Source organism: Kogia breviceps, chromosome X, assembly GCF_026419965.1.
Source record: "Kogia breviceps isolate mKogBre1 chromosome X, mKogBre1 haplotype 1, whole genome shotgun sequence".
In the NCBI taxonomy this organism is placed as follows: Eukaryota; Metazoa; Chordata; class Mammalia; order Artiodactyla; family Physeteridae; genus Kogia; species Kogia breviceps.
The window spans coordinates 37,324,119-37,341,760 of record NC_081330.1 but is presented as its reverse complement, the minus strand read 5'-3'; the positions used below and the strand labels follow the sequence as shown (position 1 = coordinate 37,341,760).

The window sequence follows — 17,642 nt, the reverse complement described above, 5'->3', positions numbered from 1 at the left end:
CAAATGTATACGAGATCTGGGGATAAAGTGAATCAGGTGATAATACCTTTGAGGGCAGAGCCATATGCCTTTTTTGTATTCCCATAGTAGAGTGCTAGCACATAGCAGGTACTCAAGAAATACCTATAGATTGGCACAAAGAAATTCGAACCCCCTTAGCTGATACTAGATGATTATGTAGTGTAACACAAGAAGCTGTTAAGTCAAGAGTTTACCAAACTGTTTTGATATGATTCAAAAGAACCCCTTACAGGTTGTTTGAAAGATAAAGGCATGATGTAGGACTTCCCTCAAATGGAGGAGTTCCATTTTTTCCTGTTCTATATATGCTGAGCTTCTACACAAGATTTGGTTCTTCTCTTAAGGTTGAAAACCACTACTAGAGGCAAACACAGTCCAGGCTAAAGATTAAATATATAGAGAAGTGCTGAAGGATATAACTAAAAAGTGATAGCAGTAAGTTCCAAATATTATATCTTAAAGGCTGGAGAAATGTTACCACGCAATCTCCAGTGGCAGGATAAGTAGGGATAGTGGGTGAAAATGGAGAAACTAAGGGACTGGGCTGGATGGAATGGGAAAAGGAGATGTCTGCAAGCTCCAGACTCCCCACTTATCTCCAGCAAAGCCACTTCCTCAGGATGAATGGAAGAGGCTGTCTCCAAGTGATCTTAGGAGTAGCCACTTTGTAAAAACCATCAACAAAGCAAAAAAAACAACCTAATGAATGGGAGAAGATATTTGCAAATGATATGACTGATAAAGGGTTAATATCCAACATATATAAACAGCTCATGCAACTCAATATCAAAAAAACAAACAATGCAATTAAAAATGGGCAGAAGAACTGAATAGACATTTTTTTTCCAAAGAAGAAATGCAGATGGCCAACAGGCACATGAAAAAATGCTCAACATCACTAATCATCAGGAAATGCAAATCAAAACCACAATGAGGTATGACCTCACATCTATCAGAATGGCTATCCTCAAAAAGAACACAAATAACAAATGTTGACGAGGATGTAAGAGAAAAGGGAACCCTCCTACACTGTTGGTGGGAATGTAAATTGGTGCAGCCACTGTGGAAAACGGTATGGAGGTTTCTCAAAAAAATAACAATAGAACTATCATATGACCCAGAAATTCCACTCCTGGGTATATATCTGAAAAAAACAAAACACTAATTCAAAAAGATACACACACCGCAATGTTCATAGCAGCATTATTTACAATTGCCAAGATATGGAAGCAACCTAAGTGTCCATCAACAGATGAATGGATAAAGAAGATGTGGTATATATATATATACCACAATGGAATACCACTCAGTCATAAAAAAGACCGAAAAATTGCCATTTAAAGCAACATGGATGGACTTGCAGGGTGTTATGCTAAGTGAAATAAGTCAGACAGAGAAAGACAAATACTGTACAATGACAATTATATGTGGAATCTAAAAAATACAACAAACTAGTGAATATAACAAAAAAGAAGCAGACTCACAGATATAGAGAACAAACTAGTGGTTACTGGTAGGGGAAGGGAGGGGCACTATAGGGGATGGGGGAGTGGGAGGTACAAACTATTGGGTGTAAGACAGGCTCAGGGATGTACTGCACAGCACAGGGAATATAGCCAATGTGCTGTAATAACTGTAAATAAAAAGCAACCTTTAAAAATTGTATTTAAGAGTCAAAAAAACAACTAAAGGGAAATTCACTCTGAAATAAGGCTGAAGAGAAGAAATTATTGAAATTAAATATATTAAGGTATCACTAAGTACTTTTCTATCTAATTTCATGTACCCTCTTAATTTTCTTACAATGAGGATGTATGTGCTCTAATGTGGCACTGTCTTCACACCAGTCCCTCATCCCCAGTGAAAGCTCCCCTCAAGCCATAAGACCTAACTCATTTTGTCTAAGATACTGATGGTCTTTTATGCCTGCACATGTCTCTGCATCCCCCAACCATATGGTTTAGCTCTGCCCGTAACTGAATCCCAAGGAAACTGTGGGTGAGCACTGCCTTTTAAGCCTTACCATGCACATCTCAACACTTGACCCTGAACATGTGTGCCTGACACAGGATGTTGTTAAGGCCAAAGCGCTTGAGCTATGATGCAGAACCTAGAGGTTGTATTAAAAATGCCTCTATGCAATGCATAAACAACAAGGTCCTACTGTATAGCACCAGGGAACTATATTCAGTATCCTGTGATAAACCATCATGGAAAAGAATATGAAAAAATGTATATATATGTATAACTGAATCATTTTGCTGTACACCAGAAATGAACACAACATTGTAAATCAACTATACTTCAATAAAATAAATTTCAAAAATACTTCTATGAACACACTCACCGGAATCCCATTGATGCCAAGAAAGCCAGGAACTCCCATGGGACCCTAAAAAAAAGGAGTAGGGAGAGGAATGTAAGAGATGATATAACTGATCTCCATTAGATGAAGTGGGTTTGGCTTCTGAAGATAAGGTCTCTTGGGCAAACGACCCTTCTTTATTAAAAAGACCAGGTGCAGTTCCTGCTTATTCCTGAGTAGTGAGTTTCCATCCCCTGCTGGCCCACTGAATTATTCAAACAATCCAGTCATATCCTCCCTCGAGAATCAAGGGGACACTCACCCTGTTGACATGACAAAAGTCTGCTTCTCACAGCCCCTCTGGCTCATTCTGTTCCAGAGCGCAAGCCCTGTGTGGCCCTGCATGAGATGTGATGTCCTCCTCCCCTGTGCTGTGAGTGTATGTGACTAATAAACCTGTTGTTGATCTCTTCTGTCCGGTGTCAGGTGTCATGTCTTTGGCCATCCCCAGGACCCTAGAGTAGGAATCCCTCCTTCACCAATGGGGTGAATAGGAGGTGATTAAAATTGGCAGATAACAGAAACTGAACTGCTTAACCTCAGTCAGCCAGCCACCATGACATGACCAATCTTTCTTGCATCTCTTTCCCTATATTTGTGGCCCAGCTGGTTTCCAAACATTCTGACCGCTTGCATCCCGTTCTCCTTGCTTGGATTCCTTTGCTGCCCTGTTGATTGGCCTTCTGACCCATGCCCAGTTCAAACCCACATGACTTCCCACCACTGTCAGCCCACTTGTCTAGCAAATAGCTTATACATGCAGTTTCTGACTTGCTGGCTATGGGAATCTCTCCAAAAATGGGCTGTAGCAGCACAACACCCAGCCTGTCTCTTATTAAAGTATGTAGCCTGGCACCGAGGTACTTGGGATTAGTATTCTTTCCATAAATAAACAGACCTGAGATTTAGAACCTTTTACCTTCACACTCACAGCCCATGAGTCAAAGGAAAAGAATCAAGCTTTGGTGTTCTTACCTTATCTCCTTTTGGTCCATACGGTCCCAGAGGTCCTGGGGAGCCCCTTTCTCCTTTCAACCCTGATAAACCACTAGGGCCAGGAAATCCTTGAGGACCCACAGGACCTTGAATTCCAATTGGTCCTGGTCGCCCCTAAAATGGACAGAGGAGTATGATCAGTCAACAGAGGACTTACCATCCCCGCTTCCCATTTTCCCATGCACAAAGAACACTGTCATAACTTCACTAAATAATTTTGGCTTAGAGACCTATGAAGCATGCCAAAGTTCCAGACATGGATCAGAACAGGCTATTTTAGGGGCTGCTAAGCTTATTTGGATAGAACATATTTTATAAGCACATTTAATAAGATTCATGTGCACCAAGATCCTTCAACTTTGTACTTCTTAGGAGATTAGTTATTCAGGCTGGATAATATTGTCCTCTTCCTAGTTAATGCTAGGCCATCCGTCAGGTTGTCAAAAGAGTGAAAGAACAGAACTCTGGAGAGCATCAGGACGTTTCCGAACCCATGTCCAAATGGCCAACTGCACGCTTGCAGTGAAGTCCGGAAACGGCTGTGCCTGGAGAACACTGCCTCGGTGGGCCAGAGGGAGGAGAACACAGAAACCCACGGTTGACCAACCTGTCAGCTTATCTTTGATGGCAGTTCCCAGAACCCCAGCACTGCAACTAGAAACAGACACTCACAGCAAACACACACACATTGTTTATTTGCTCCCTCTCTGTGTCTCTCGTCTTCCCTTTACTCCTCCCCGCCCCTGCGCCCCTGCCATCTGTACAGTGTTGAATGTGTAAAATCCAAGAAGCCTGAGAATATCCATTAAGCATCAATTACGATAGCGAGAGGGAGTAGCCTGAGGATTTTGAATGTCCTGGTGATAAAGTGTCTGTAACAATTAAGTCTGAGAGTTCAGGCTGACATTTTCAAGCTGACCGAGATAGAGAATTAACCCCAGTGGGTGCAACAGAGGCTGGCTAGTCTGTTTAGAACAAATCCCAGTAGGGACTGAATTTTCTTGGCAGAAAAATGAAAACCATTAGTAATGTGCATTAACTCTCAGAGAACACAACACCACATCAGGTAGAAAGCCTATTTTCATAAACACTTCCATCTCTGCCCCTTAGCCCCTTTTACCGACTGTCTGCAATTTCCTACAAACCTGTGCAAAACTCTGAGAAAAGTCCATTAAACATGCCCTTTAATATTCACCTTCAAGCTTTACTTTGAAAGGGCGGAGAAGAGGACAGATGCTTTATGCAGTGGTTAGAGTCGCATACTGGAGACGCAAGTGGCTGCCAGCTATGTGGGGCCTTCGGACTAAAATTGCCAGTGTCAATCAGGCCCACGAAGACCTGGGACTCTTGCAAAGAAGTAAAAGATGCTCTTCCCAAGGAGATGCAATTATCCGCGGGTGCCACCCACCAATCAAACTTTCCCGACCCCTAACACGCAACCTACAGAGGGTGCTAGGCTGCAGAATGCTTAACAGGTTTATTTCTGGGAATGATGGGGTGGGAGGTTAACTTTTACTTTTTGTGCTCTTACCTCCTGTTGGTTGGACTTACGTTTACAATGCTTCTCTTATTTATTACTCTTTTAAATTTTCACTGTATATATATACACACACACACACACACACACAACTAAAAAGTAAAAGAACAACCCTTAAAAAATAGTGCTGGGCTGTGGTTGAGGATTAACAAAGAAGTCTAAAATGTGGGCCTAGCTTTCAAGACTAATGTACACAAAACCACTGCCAACAGTTCAAGTCCGGAACGGAGCAGCAGTGCTGTGGGAACACAAAGGCAGGGTTGGCCATGGAGGGTTTGTGGAACGCTTACATTCTGTCCACGGCTCAGGGGAGTCACGGGCCACACTGGAAAGGCTGAGTGGGCCCCAGCTGAAGCAGGCCTGGAAAGCAAGGTGGGGAAGTTGAAGACTTGATGTGGCAGGAAATAGGGAACTCTTAGAGGTTTGGGGACACAGAAGGGATGGGAGGAAGGCAGTGTTTCAGGGCTGAAACTCATCAACAAGTGTTTGGGAGAACCCACGTGTGTGTGTGTGTGTGTGTGTGTGTGAGAGAGAGAGAGAGAGAGAGAGAGAGCGAGAGAGAGCGAGCGAGCGAGCATGAAGCCAGGGCAGCCTGCCTGAGGCTGGAACAAGGGAGACAGATAAGAACCAGCTGTTGGGGGAGGAAAGGACTGGTTGGTGGGAGAACGAGGGGCACGATAGGTTGGCCGAGACCATGTTATTACTAGCAAAGGAGATGCAGCCAGGGCACTGAATGCTTGACCCAAATCTGAGCCCTGCCCAAAGCTTTCGCACATCAAGGGAGGGGAGGGGAGAGCATGATAAACCGTTGAACAGCTACTGAGAGGGGCAGACGGTGGCGTGGCCCAATTCCCATCTTGCTCACATCACTAGAGCCCGAGCAGTGCCTGGTGTGGGCATAGGGGCTGGCACACGGCAGCCCTGGTCTCTTGCCTTTGTGAGTGCACACTCAGCAAGAATAAGCAAAGAGACATAGGAGTGAGGCAATTCTCGGGCTGGATTTAACAGGAAATCTGATTCCATCCAGAAAAGGCAGGCTTCCATGGTCCGCTCCCTTGCTCTTGGCTGGGAGGGCAGGCTGAATTTACCATAGCCACACAGATGACTCCTCCATTCCAGTCGGAGAGCTTAAAGTGAGTCTCGGAAAGAGCTGATGGATTCTTTGAATTTGAATTCTTTTTCCAAAGGGGCATTTGAAACGGTACCCCTTGGAGGAAGGTGTATTTCTGGGCTGGTCCCGGCTAGAAACCTCTCAGACACAAGCAGGGCCTGAGGGACGTCTTAAGGCCTCTGAGGTGCTGTTGGCCCCAAACTTCCTCTTTAGTGTGGTGCCAGGCCCTTCTGGAGCCTGCAGTCCTAGCATACGAGACAAGGAGGCTTCCTATCCACTGAGGTCCTTTCTTTCACACAGGGGCACAGAGCACCATGAACAGATGAAGATGGCAAAGAAAAAAATTGAGAGAGACATTTCTTTCTTGGGCTGTTCTGTCAGCCATCTCTAGCTATGCTTACTCTGTGCGTACAGCTGTATGATCTTTTCCCTTGTCTCCAATGCATAGGCTTTCTGTCACCGTGCCCAGTGTACTGACGCTTAATACTAAATCAATGATGAAGTGCTTTTTTTGGTTTGTTTGCTTGTTTTCCTCCAAAGCAGCTATCGGTGGCACTTTTCATAATGGCCAGCAGAGGGCAGTGTGAGAACATAGCGGCTACAGATACGCAGGTGGGTGGGTGGGTGGGCCTCTCCCTCTCCCACTACAGAGAAAAAGAAATCAAACCAGTGTCAGAGAAGTCACGGAATGTTGGAGCAAGAAGGGCCCTTAGAGACCGTTCCATCCAGGCTCTATTTTATACACAGGGGGAAAAAGGAGGCCGAGAGAACCGGAAGGACTTGTTCAGGTCACGTAGCTCGTGAGCAACAGCGTGGGACTCAAACTAGACCACCCGTTGCCAGTGTGTGGCTCCCTCCCTGTTTGCCAGTGACAGATGTCCTGGGGGGTCCTTGAGGCTGCTCCCCCTAACCCCAGGCCCGCCCCTGGGACTGTCACCATCAGTAGGCTGCAGTAGCCAGATGCTCACACATCATTTCTCTCTTCCTAACTGATCATTTCACAGAACCAATCTGAAACATCATCACTGTTTGGACTGCCAGCAGAATTTCAATGGGCTTGGACCAATGCCCTGCCCTGATACATGTCATTTATTTTGGCAAATAGACCCAGACAGGGCAGAAGGGACTCCTCCAAGTCTTTCCAACAAGCTCTCTTGCCTCCATCTGCTTGGTATTTTAAATATGCATGCCAGGGTCTAATTCTCAAGAGAGTGAGCTGGGACTTGAGCCTAAGGCCCAGGCTGGCTGTCTCCTGCTGACCACAGTGGGTTAGGGTCAGTGTGTTTTTTTTTAGATAATGCTTGGGACAACATTGGCTTTTTTTTTTTTTTTTTGCGGTACACAGGCCTCTCACTGTTGTGGCCTCTCCCGTTGCGGAGCACAGGCTCCGGACGTGCAGGCTCAGTTGCCATGGCTCACGGGCCCAGCCGCTCTGCGGCATGTGGGATCCTTCCGGACCGGGGCACGAACCCGTGTTCCCTGCATCGGCAGGCGGACTCTCAACCACCCACTGCGCCACCAGGGAAGCCCTGGCTTTATATATATACGTATATATATATATATATATATACACATATATATATATATATATATATGTGTGTATATATATATGTATATATATACATATATATGTATATATATATACATATATATGTATATATATATATATATATATACGTATATACATATATATAAATTTATTTATTTATTTATTTACTGGCTGTGTTGGGTCTTCATTGCTGCGTGTGGGCTTTCTCTAGTTGTGGTGAGCGGAGGCTCCTCTTCGTTGAGGTACACAGGCTTCTCACCGTGGTGGCTTCTCTTGTTGTGGAGCACAGGCTCTAGGTGCGCGGGCTTCAGTAGTTGTCGCATGCAGGCTCAGTAGTTGCAGCTCGCAGGCTCAGTAGTTGTGGCTCGCAAGCTCAGTAGTTGTGGCTCACGGGCTCTAGAGCACAGGCTCAGTAGTTGTGGTGCACAGGCTTAGTTGCTCCGCGGCATGTGGGATCTTCCTGGACCAGGGCTCGAACCCGTGTCCCCTGCACTGGCAGGCGGATTCTTAACCTCTGTGCCACTGGGGAAGTCCCCAGTGTGTAGTTTAATTTCACCTTTGATCAGACCACACCCAAGGCCCAGACCCAGGTAACGGGTAGCTGACCCAGAAATGGGCCTGCATATAAAGTAGTACACATATGCAGAAATAGCATCTAAGAACCTTAACAGCACATGCCTCCAACCAAGTAGAACTATGAAACTAAGAGGGGAATGACTTTTCATTACAAAGCCCATTTCTGCCTTTTTATCCCTCCCTCAAGGTTCCAGTGTCCTTCTCCCATAAAATTAAAATTTAATCTTAAGGAAGAATCTGAAATTCATTCCCACTGAGGCATAAATGACTGACAACAACTTAGAGCTTTACTTCTCCCCAGGGATTCGTATTTTAATGGAGAGCAAAGTGTTAAGCTAGGGGATGCAAATGATATTTATGAAGCACAGAAGGGAAAAGCAGTGTGCACAGGCTTTCTTAAGGATCTGGCTATACTGCAGGAGGTGGTGGAGTGCTGTTAGGTGGTATCATGGTTCAGGCTCTGGAGCAGGACAGACCTGGAGTCAGATCTTAGTGCCATTTAATAGCTATGTGACCTTGGGCAAGTGACTTAACCACTCTGAGTTTCTAAGGGCTCCAAGAAATAATAGCTCTAGTGTAGGGTTATTGGGAGCATTTGAGTCAGTGAATGTAACACACCTGGTAGATAGCATGAATGTATCTGTTTCCTCTCTTCTTTAAGGCATGTTTATGGTAAAATGGAGAAGTTATAATTGGGTACTTAATGCTCCTTCTCTTAAGTATAAGTGGGCAATGCAGACAACACTGTGAAACTCTCTTTGGGGCAGAGATGTGTGCCCAGGAATTAATGGGCACTCCACATCTGGGAGAGTATTTCCCCTCTTGGCACTGATGTCCTGGATCTCTTGGGCACTCAGCTCTTCAGGGTCTGCTCATTCTCCTCAAAGGGACCTCATCTACAAGCTAATGACTCCCCAGTCTGAACCTCCAGACCAGATTCCTCTTCTCAGTGTGCCAGATCCTTATAGCCAATGGCTTACCAGACCTCTCCACCTGGATATTCCAACTCAAACTCAACAAGACTAAAGCTGAACCCATCATCTTTTCCCCAGCCTCATTCCCCAAATCAGATCCTTCCTCCTGAGTTAATGGAACTAACTCTGTAAATAGCAGTCCATCTACAAAGCTGATAAAGCCAAAAACCCAAGGGTCCTCCATGATCTTTCTCTTTCCCTCATCTTCTACATCCAATTCACCAGCAAGGACTGTCAATTCCACCTTGAAAATATAACTGAAACCTGTCCATTTTTCTCTGCCTCCATGGTCTTAGTTTAGGACTTCCTTGTCTCTCCCCTAGAGTGTTGCCACAGCCTCCCAATTGGTCTGCCATTCTCCAGTCTAGCTTTAGTCTCTCCCAGCATCCTGCCTCAGGGCCTGTGTACATGCCTTTGTTCTCCTGGCTAGCTCCTATTTATCATTCAGGCTCCAACCAAGATATCAGTTCTTCCAGGGAAACTTTCATGATTACCTCCCTCCACAGAATGGGCTAGATTGCCTATTTGTGTCCATACTCCCCCAAGAGATTGAACTCTTTGAAGACAGGGCCTGTGTCTTACTTCCCACTGAATCACTTGTGCTAACTACAGTACCTCATACACAGTGGGTGCTCAGCAAATGTTTGCTGAATGGAGAAATGAATGAATGAATGAATACACACACCAAGAAGCCAGAGGGCCAGGTGTATCAATATCTTCTTTGGAAGTCTGGATGGCTGCACTAGAGTAGGAGCAAGAAACATCTGATCACAGAACAACAGAAAAGAGAGCTGCACCAGACTTAGGCAATCATCCAGTTCAGGATGGAGAAGCTGAAGCCCAGAAAGGGAAAAGGACTAACTCAAGTTCATACAGTATCACCTCTGGACACATCACAAGTGGAAGGGAGTGGATGGGGCAGCAAGACCAGAGACAGGGAACCCAGTGAGGAGGTTGTGATCTCTGGGAGAGAAATAATGGTGACCTGAACTAGGTTCATGGCAGTGAAGACAGGGACAAGATGGATTTAAGAGATATTTCAGAGGCTAAAAATGATAGGACTTGATGCTAGATTGGAATTGGTGGGTAAGACAGGGAGGTGTGAAGGAGGACTCCTAAGTCTCTTGATTGGGCGACCAAGTGGATCTCTTCACTGACATGAGGAAGCTTAGGGGAGCAAGTTTTTGGTGGAAGATGAGGAGTTCACCTCTGGAGAGGTGGGGATTAAGACACCTTCGGACCATCTTGGGAGATGTTCAGCACCTGTTTCTGTCACTAGACTGGAAAGTCTGAGAGGGCAGGGAGCTCAACTGACTTTGTTTGCCCTAGTATCTCTGAGAGATGCAGTGTCTGGTGTGCAGTAGACCCTCAAAACATAATTGTGTGGAAGAAGCACAACTGTGGAATGAATGAAAATATAGAATTAAGTATGCACGTGGGAATCCTTGAGAAGGCCACTTTCAAGTCTCATTAGGGGCAAAATGAGATTAAAAGACTTTGCTGCCATCCCGAAAAATCCCGTGTGGCCTTTGGGAAAAGGGGAGCAGAAATCCCTGACCTCCAGCCTAGGGACCAGGTGGCTTGAATTCTACAATTTGTCCCTACTTTTCAGCTGGAGTTCCCATCTCAGCTATGAGGCCAGGGCGGAGGGGGTGTAAGAACTTAACAGATTGTGGCCTAAGTAGCTGGGATCTCTCCCTAGCCATGAAATATGTGGTAAGAAGGAAACTAACGATGATATCCCCCAACGGCAGATTACTTAAGAAACTTCAGAACACTATTCCTTTCACCATTCTTTTGGAGTATCACAATACACCTGTGAAGTAGGTGGAGGGCACCAACCTACAAAGTGGTTAGCCAACGAGGCTTGCTAATTTCACACAGCTTGTCAGTGACAGAGTGAATATCAGGACCTCCCCATCAACTCTGTGCTCCTTCTATTGCGACAAACGGAAACAGCCATCCATACAGCCCTACAATCCATTCTCCTAGTAACAGCACTAATAGGCTAGCGCTGTCTGCAGAAGTAAATAAGGGAGAAAGAACACCGGCAGGTGAAGAAAAGGTCTAAAGTCGGCAGATAAAGACTCATATTATACAGATATACAGATCCATTTGGTGGCCCAGGAAGGCCTGGTTCAGCTTGATAATGTTAGCATCATCTACAATTTGCCAGCACAGCCAGTGACCCTTCCCATCTTCCAAAAAAAAAAAAAAAATAGGTGATTGATGTCTACCAAAGAACGAACCCCCCAAATCCTCAGTGTCTGCCATAGCTGAGAAGCAGTATCAGAGTCTCGCCCTCAACACCCAAATGAAAACACATTTATTTTCTAGTTCTTAAGCTATAATCAGTGTTTGAAGCAGCCAGCCCAGTCATGAAGACATGCATCTACATGTTTCGTTTGCAAAGACACACACACCCATCCCATTGGCTGTTGTCAGCATGTTTAAATTTTTGGAAAGACACCTCCCAGAGTGCTAACGTTTAACTCTTGCTGGGCAAGGCTTTGCAGCCCTCCCTTCTACCTGTTTATTCACATTTCTCTTCTAAAACACAATAATAACCTTCTTTTCACCAAATACACACTAAGTGCCATCTCATTTAACCTGTCTCCTTTAATCCTCTAAACAGCCCTAACAGGTGGGTATTAGCTGCATCTTACAGATGAGGAAACTGAAATATAGACAGGGTAAGGATTTTGCTTGAATTCACACAGTAAGCAACTGGTGAAGCCAATTTTGGTGATACCAAATCCTCTGCTTCTTCTACCAAGCTTATATTGCCTCTCTGCATTGAATAATGCTCTGAAAGTATCAATAGAAACACAAACCCACTTGAAGAGGGTCAGTGAGAGCTACTCTGGGCAGAAAATATTTTCATTTTCATTGATACTGGAACAAGTTATCTCAATTTTCCCAATCCTTTCACTGGAACAGGTACTATTTAATAGAAACTTGCTTAACAGAATTAATAAATTAAGTCATAAAAGGCACTTCAAGGGATAGCATATCCTAGACCTTAAAAAGATGGAAGATTCCTTCTTGTTCCACAATTAAAGTGGCCTTATTGATTGGGCTGTGGGCAATGGACAGTTTACTAGGTTCTCGTAGACAAATTCTGATGTGCTACGAGTCCCTAATGCTAGCATATTCAATTAGGGGTGGAAGGGGGAATACAGGCACAGGGTACTAATTTGATGATCATCGTGGTGAGTAGAAATTGGTAATTTTGTCTTTAAACATGTCGTATTTTCCCTTGCCCTTGGGGAATGCTAGTAATTGTTAAAATAGCATGAAGCAGAGATGTCTGCTAGATAGAGGCAAATAAGTTGATGAAGAATTTTCAGGTCTCCCTTTTCTCTATAACATGTTCCTAAAACTACATCAGAAACCAGAAAAATCTTTTCTTTTGTGATAATAGTATAATTCGGATGGTCAAGAGCCCCAAATCAAATGAAACGGGAAATATGACGAATAGTTGGCCACAAAAATAAAAACAGAACAACCAAACACCTCTGTAACCATTACAAATGGTTGAATGAGTCCCCATAGCCCTTCAAATATACATGCAGACTATACAAAGAGCCCCACTGTACTATAAAGTGTGTGCTGAGTTTCCAGACTGCATGAGAAAATAAATACAGCTCTATCTACTTAGGATGAATTTAACCTAAAACTAATACACATGTTGGAAAAAATTGAAATACTTAACTTACCATGATTTTGTTTTCCTTAGAATTTGAAGGGCAACTTGTGTATGATTTGATGGCACAAGTCTCTTAAGAAAGCCTTCTAGTCAACAGAAAATTCGCCTGTTTAAAGCAGAATCATAGGATTAAGTTTCTATTTCCTGCCCTCACTTTCTAACTGTGTGATCTTGAGAAAGCCAATTCATCTCTCGGCCTTAGTTTTCTCATCAGCAAAATGGGGATATTACTTGCCCTACCTATTTCTATCTCCTGAATTGCTTTGAGCATCAGTTGAGACAATGTATGTGAAAAGGGGCTGAGGGTTCATTCCATGGACTAAGCTTTGCTTTGGGAGGAAAAAAATACCCTAGTAGCCAAACTCCCAGTTTTCAAAAACCCCTGTTTGCTGGGCTCATAGGGCAGTAAGCGCTTAAATAAATACAGGCTCACGAGGAGGAGATTTCAGTGGACAAAAAATTGAATGAAACAAGAAGCAGAATGTAAAGCTGTGAAAGGTAGGAGCAAATTGATGGTCCAGCACAGGGTTGTCATTATAGTTTAGAAAGGATGTGGACCTAGCCTCTTATCCTATTATTGTAGTTTAAAAATATGTGGTTTACAATGTTCATTGCAGCTCTATTTACAATAGCCAGGACGTGGAAGCAACCCAAGTGTCCATCGACAGATGAATGGATAAAGAAGATGTGGCACAGATATACAATGGAATATTACTCAGCCATTAAAAAGAAATGAAATTGAGTTATTTGTAGTGAGGTGGATGGACCTAGAGTCTGTCATACGGTGTGAAGAAAGTCAGAAAGAGAAAAACAAATACCGTATGCTAACACGTATATATGGAGTCTTAAAAAAATGGTCATGAAGAACCTAGGGGCAGAACAGGAATAAAGACACAGACCTACTAGAGAATGGACTTGAGGACATGGGGAGGGGGAAGGGTAAGCTGTGACGAAGTGAGAGAGTGGCATGGACATATATACACTACCAAATGTAAAATAGATAACTAGTGGGAAGCAGCCGCATAGCACAGGGAGATCAGCTGGGTGCTTTGTGACCACCTAGAGGGGTGGGATAGGGAGGGTGGGAGGGAGGGAGGGAGATGCAAGAGGGAAGAGATGTGTGGGAACATATGTATATGTATAACTGATTCACTTTGTTATAAAGCAGAAACTAACACACCATTGTAAAGCAATTATACTCCAATAAAAATAAATAAATAAAAATATGTGGTTTATTTTAAAACACATGGTTTAATTACAACCTGGAGCCAATCTTGTTTTCTTTTCTTTTTTCTAGCAAACCATAGCCATGGTTTCATAATTACAAAATCAAAGTGAAACAGGTCTTGCCAGAAATTCACTTTACAGCAATTTTTGCTGTAGTGTACCTACTCCATTAGAAAAGGGATACTTGTGGCATTTTTCTCTGACATAATAAATTACCCATCACTGATAATACCACACAACCTTTGGTCCAATACTGAGCTGGTGTGAGCCGATTGCTTCTGGATCAGTGTTGGCTTCCCCAAGTCTCTGGTGAGAAGCCCTCAAGTTTTGGGAGTGGAAGGTAACAGGGAGTGACCAATTACTGCTCCTTAAACAGGAGGAGAAAAAGGAGGATAGGATCAAAGAAATCTGCTAGGACCCCATTGCCCAAGAACTCAGGGAGCTCTGAAAGGGGAGCGGAGGGCAGGAGAGGGAGAGGAACAACTTACTCGTATAGTCTCCCTGCTGTTCTGCTACTGGCCCTCACCCCTGCATTCATTTAGAACCAGAGGAGCATTCACTTCCACACCTACGCAGATAAAGAGATAGGCATTCCAACCCCCAATACACATGCCCACAGGCACAGGAGTCTGCTAAAATGGCAGGGCTGGCTGGTGCTCTGGCTTAGCCTACCCTACACCTCCCAGCCAGCCATGGATTTGAATTCAAGAAGATGGGATGACTTACAGCTTCCCCTGCCAGCTGTATGCAGTCGTCTCTATGGACAAGTCCAGTCATCTGCACAGACATGCACAAGCCGAAAAGGAGAGGGGAAGGGGGTCTAGAGGGCGAGAAGCTCCACATTTCTGATATCTTTTCCTTTTACGTGGTGGACAACGGGAAGCTGAGATGAAATCAAGCTCTGTGTGCAACAGGAAAGACGGGCTGTGCTGGCGGAGGCTGCTGCGGTATAGGTGACGAATAGAAGCTCCAGAGCTATTAGTGGCATCAGAAACAAGCTGCAAGCTTGCTTTGGAGAGGCGCTTCAGATTTCAATTGCATTTGCACATCCACGACTCCATTGATTGCTCAGAATAACCCCATCCTCAAAGTACTAGAGAAGTAATTGAGCCCAGAAGTGAATTAACTTGTCCTTGGCCACACAGCTTCTGAGCAGCAGAGCCAGACCTTCTCAGTCCCAGTCTGGTGCTCTTTCTGTTGCTCTCTTTATAAAGGGACAGGTCAATTCTGGGTCCAAAATTCCCAAAGAAATGTCATGTAATTCCACCCAAAGCCCTGGATCTGGAGCTTATTGAATCCTTTTGACTCTTCCCTTCATCTGTCTTGCTGCCCAGTGGCACACTTATTAACCAATTAAGTAGACGCACAAAGGACAGAGAACTCAAGTCAATCTATGTCGTCCCTTCATAACTCATCAATTGAGAAAACAGTTGTGGAACGCCTACTGTGCGCCAGCCATGGTGCCACATGTTGGGAGAACGTAGATGAAGGTAACACAGTCCCTGCCCTTGAGGCGCTCTCAGTCCAGGTCAGAGAGACTAGTTATGTACACACATGAAAATACCATAAGGTAGAGGAAGGCAGAAGGGATAGGATTCTGAACCCAAGGGCCATCGATAGATCTGTCTTGAAGATAGAAGAGCGCGTTTTATCCCTCCAAACTAGAGAGTGGAGAAGGATGCATAAAGAAAAGGAGCCAGGATGAGTTTTGGTAAGAAAGAGGCAAGTGGAGAAAGTCCATTTCAACTTGACCTCAGTTTTCTCAATAAATGTAGGAAGTGAGGTTGCAGGTAGAGAGTGAGGGTATTTGAGGTTGAGGACAACTGGCAAAGGGCAGGGAGGAGATGCTGTGGAGGCCATGGCAGGAAGTCAATTGTTAGAAAAGTGTGAAGGGCTGCCAAGCAGCTCTGAGGGCTCTGCCGACACTAGAGAACGTACTTTTGTTGGGGAAGCTTCCTCAGATGGTACTTGGTAGCCCAGCAACAGGAGTTGGCAAAGCAGGTAGCGGGGTTTTCCAGGGTTGGATGCTGGCACGTACATCAGAAGTACGGGGGTGAGGGGGAAGGGTGGGTCCAACAGGAGAATATGAAAGCACTGCTGACACAGCCGATCTTGGGGGCCAGGCTGGAGAGTGAGCCGGAGGGGAGCTAGCCATTCCTGATAAACAGATGGTTTCCTAGACCATTTGGGCCTGGCTCAAAGGGAGAAGGCTGGACTAGCTATAGCTAGGAACTATGCACAGCATTTAGTACTTGAGTCAAGGCTGTCAAGACAAATCTGGAACCAGAGAGAGCAACCTGGTGATCCAAATGTGGAGAAATCCACCAGACCACTAGCGACGTCACGCCACATCTACACGACCTTGGTGTAGTATCCAATTCAAAGGGAGATGGTTTGGGCTGATGCAAAGATAATGGTGCCAACGCCCAGGGCAGAGTCAATGGCATGTGTGTAGGGAAGCAGGTAGCTCCCATGTTCACAGTTCACTGAAGACATGTTTTGTCCGAGTTCTTGGTCCTCTATACCTTCCCCACTGCAACAGTGTCATTTACATTTTTGTTATACTTCACTCTGCCCAACTATTCCCTTAGAGATAGGAGAAATGAAAGCACTTTAAACAGCTTAAAACAATCATCTGATTCCCAGAGAAAGCAGAGTTAGGGATAAATCAGGAGAGGATTCTGAGAGGAATCCAGGTGTAAAATTGGGGAGGGAGGAAGCAGCAGCTGGAAAAGAAAGCAAAAGGAGCCAAACCCTAGGACCTGGGGGACAAAAGATATGAAAATGGAGCTGGCCTGTCCAGGGGCCTGGCCTGGGGAGATTATCTGGGCAAGTCGCCCCATGCCCCTCCCCCCTTACCTCTCCATCCATCACCACTTTTTTCATTCTCTGGTTTTATGAGGATTTTAAAAGCTTTTAGATCTGGTGCTGGCAATCTTTCAGAAAAAGTTAACAGAGAATTCTGCAGAGATAAAGTCCCCAGTGTAGCCAAGAGTAGCAACAATTGTCCCCTAAAGCTGAGTGGTAAACAGACCTTCAAGTGCTTTCCCCTTCAAGGCTTTGAGTGCTGCAGGTCCTTTGGCCTAAGAACCTAGCAGCTAATCACTTCTCTCAACTTGCTGACTGACAAAGAGAGGTTTCTTTGTTAGTCTAGTTTCAACCAGTCTCTGGAACCCAGGAGAAGGGGAAAAAAAGTGGGGAGGTGTAAAAGGGGGGCAGGGGAAAGCTCTAGTAAGTCATCTGGGAGAGGAACGCTCTCCCAAAGGCAAAACAAAGGAGCATGATTAGGGGAAAGGTGGAAATCAAGGTACAGCAAGGCTAGCTTTCAATGAGCATGGCCAGGTAGGCTGCTCCAGGGCTCAGAGGAACCCTCCTATCTCTTGAGACCCTACTCTGTAACTACCCTCTCTTCCCCGTCTATCTTCTGGACTGGTTGCTTTCTGTTGGTCTTCAAGATGTGCTCTCATCTGCTTGATGCTAAAAAAAAAAAAAAAAAAGAAAAATCTTTCCTCTGCTGCTCTGACCACTCCGTCTCTCCATCACCCTTCCAGAACATACCTCTTGATAGACATCACTC

At 44.8% G+C, this 17,642-nt stretch overlaps 1 protein-coding gene across 2 annotated transcripts in view; it reads right to left on the bottom strand.

The window, feature by feature from the left end:
- Positions 1-17,642, bottom strand: part of COL4A6 (collagen type IV alpha 6 chain) — a 296,513-nt gene that overhangs the window by 67,962 nt on the left and 210,909 nt on the right. For both annotated transcript variants that reach the window (XM_067023768.1, XM_067023767.1), the window contains exons 4-5: positions 3,362-3,496; positions 2,369-2,413 (exon numbers count right to left, since the gene is read on the bottom strand). In XM_067023768.1, the coding sequence (XP_066879869.1) occupies positions 2,369-2,413; positions 3,362-3,496 (180 nt within the window). The remainder of the gene's footprint in view (positions 1-2,368; positions 2,414-3,361; positions 3,497-17,642) is intronic.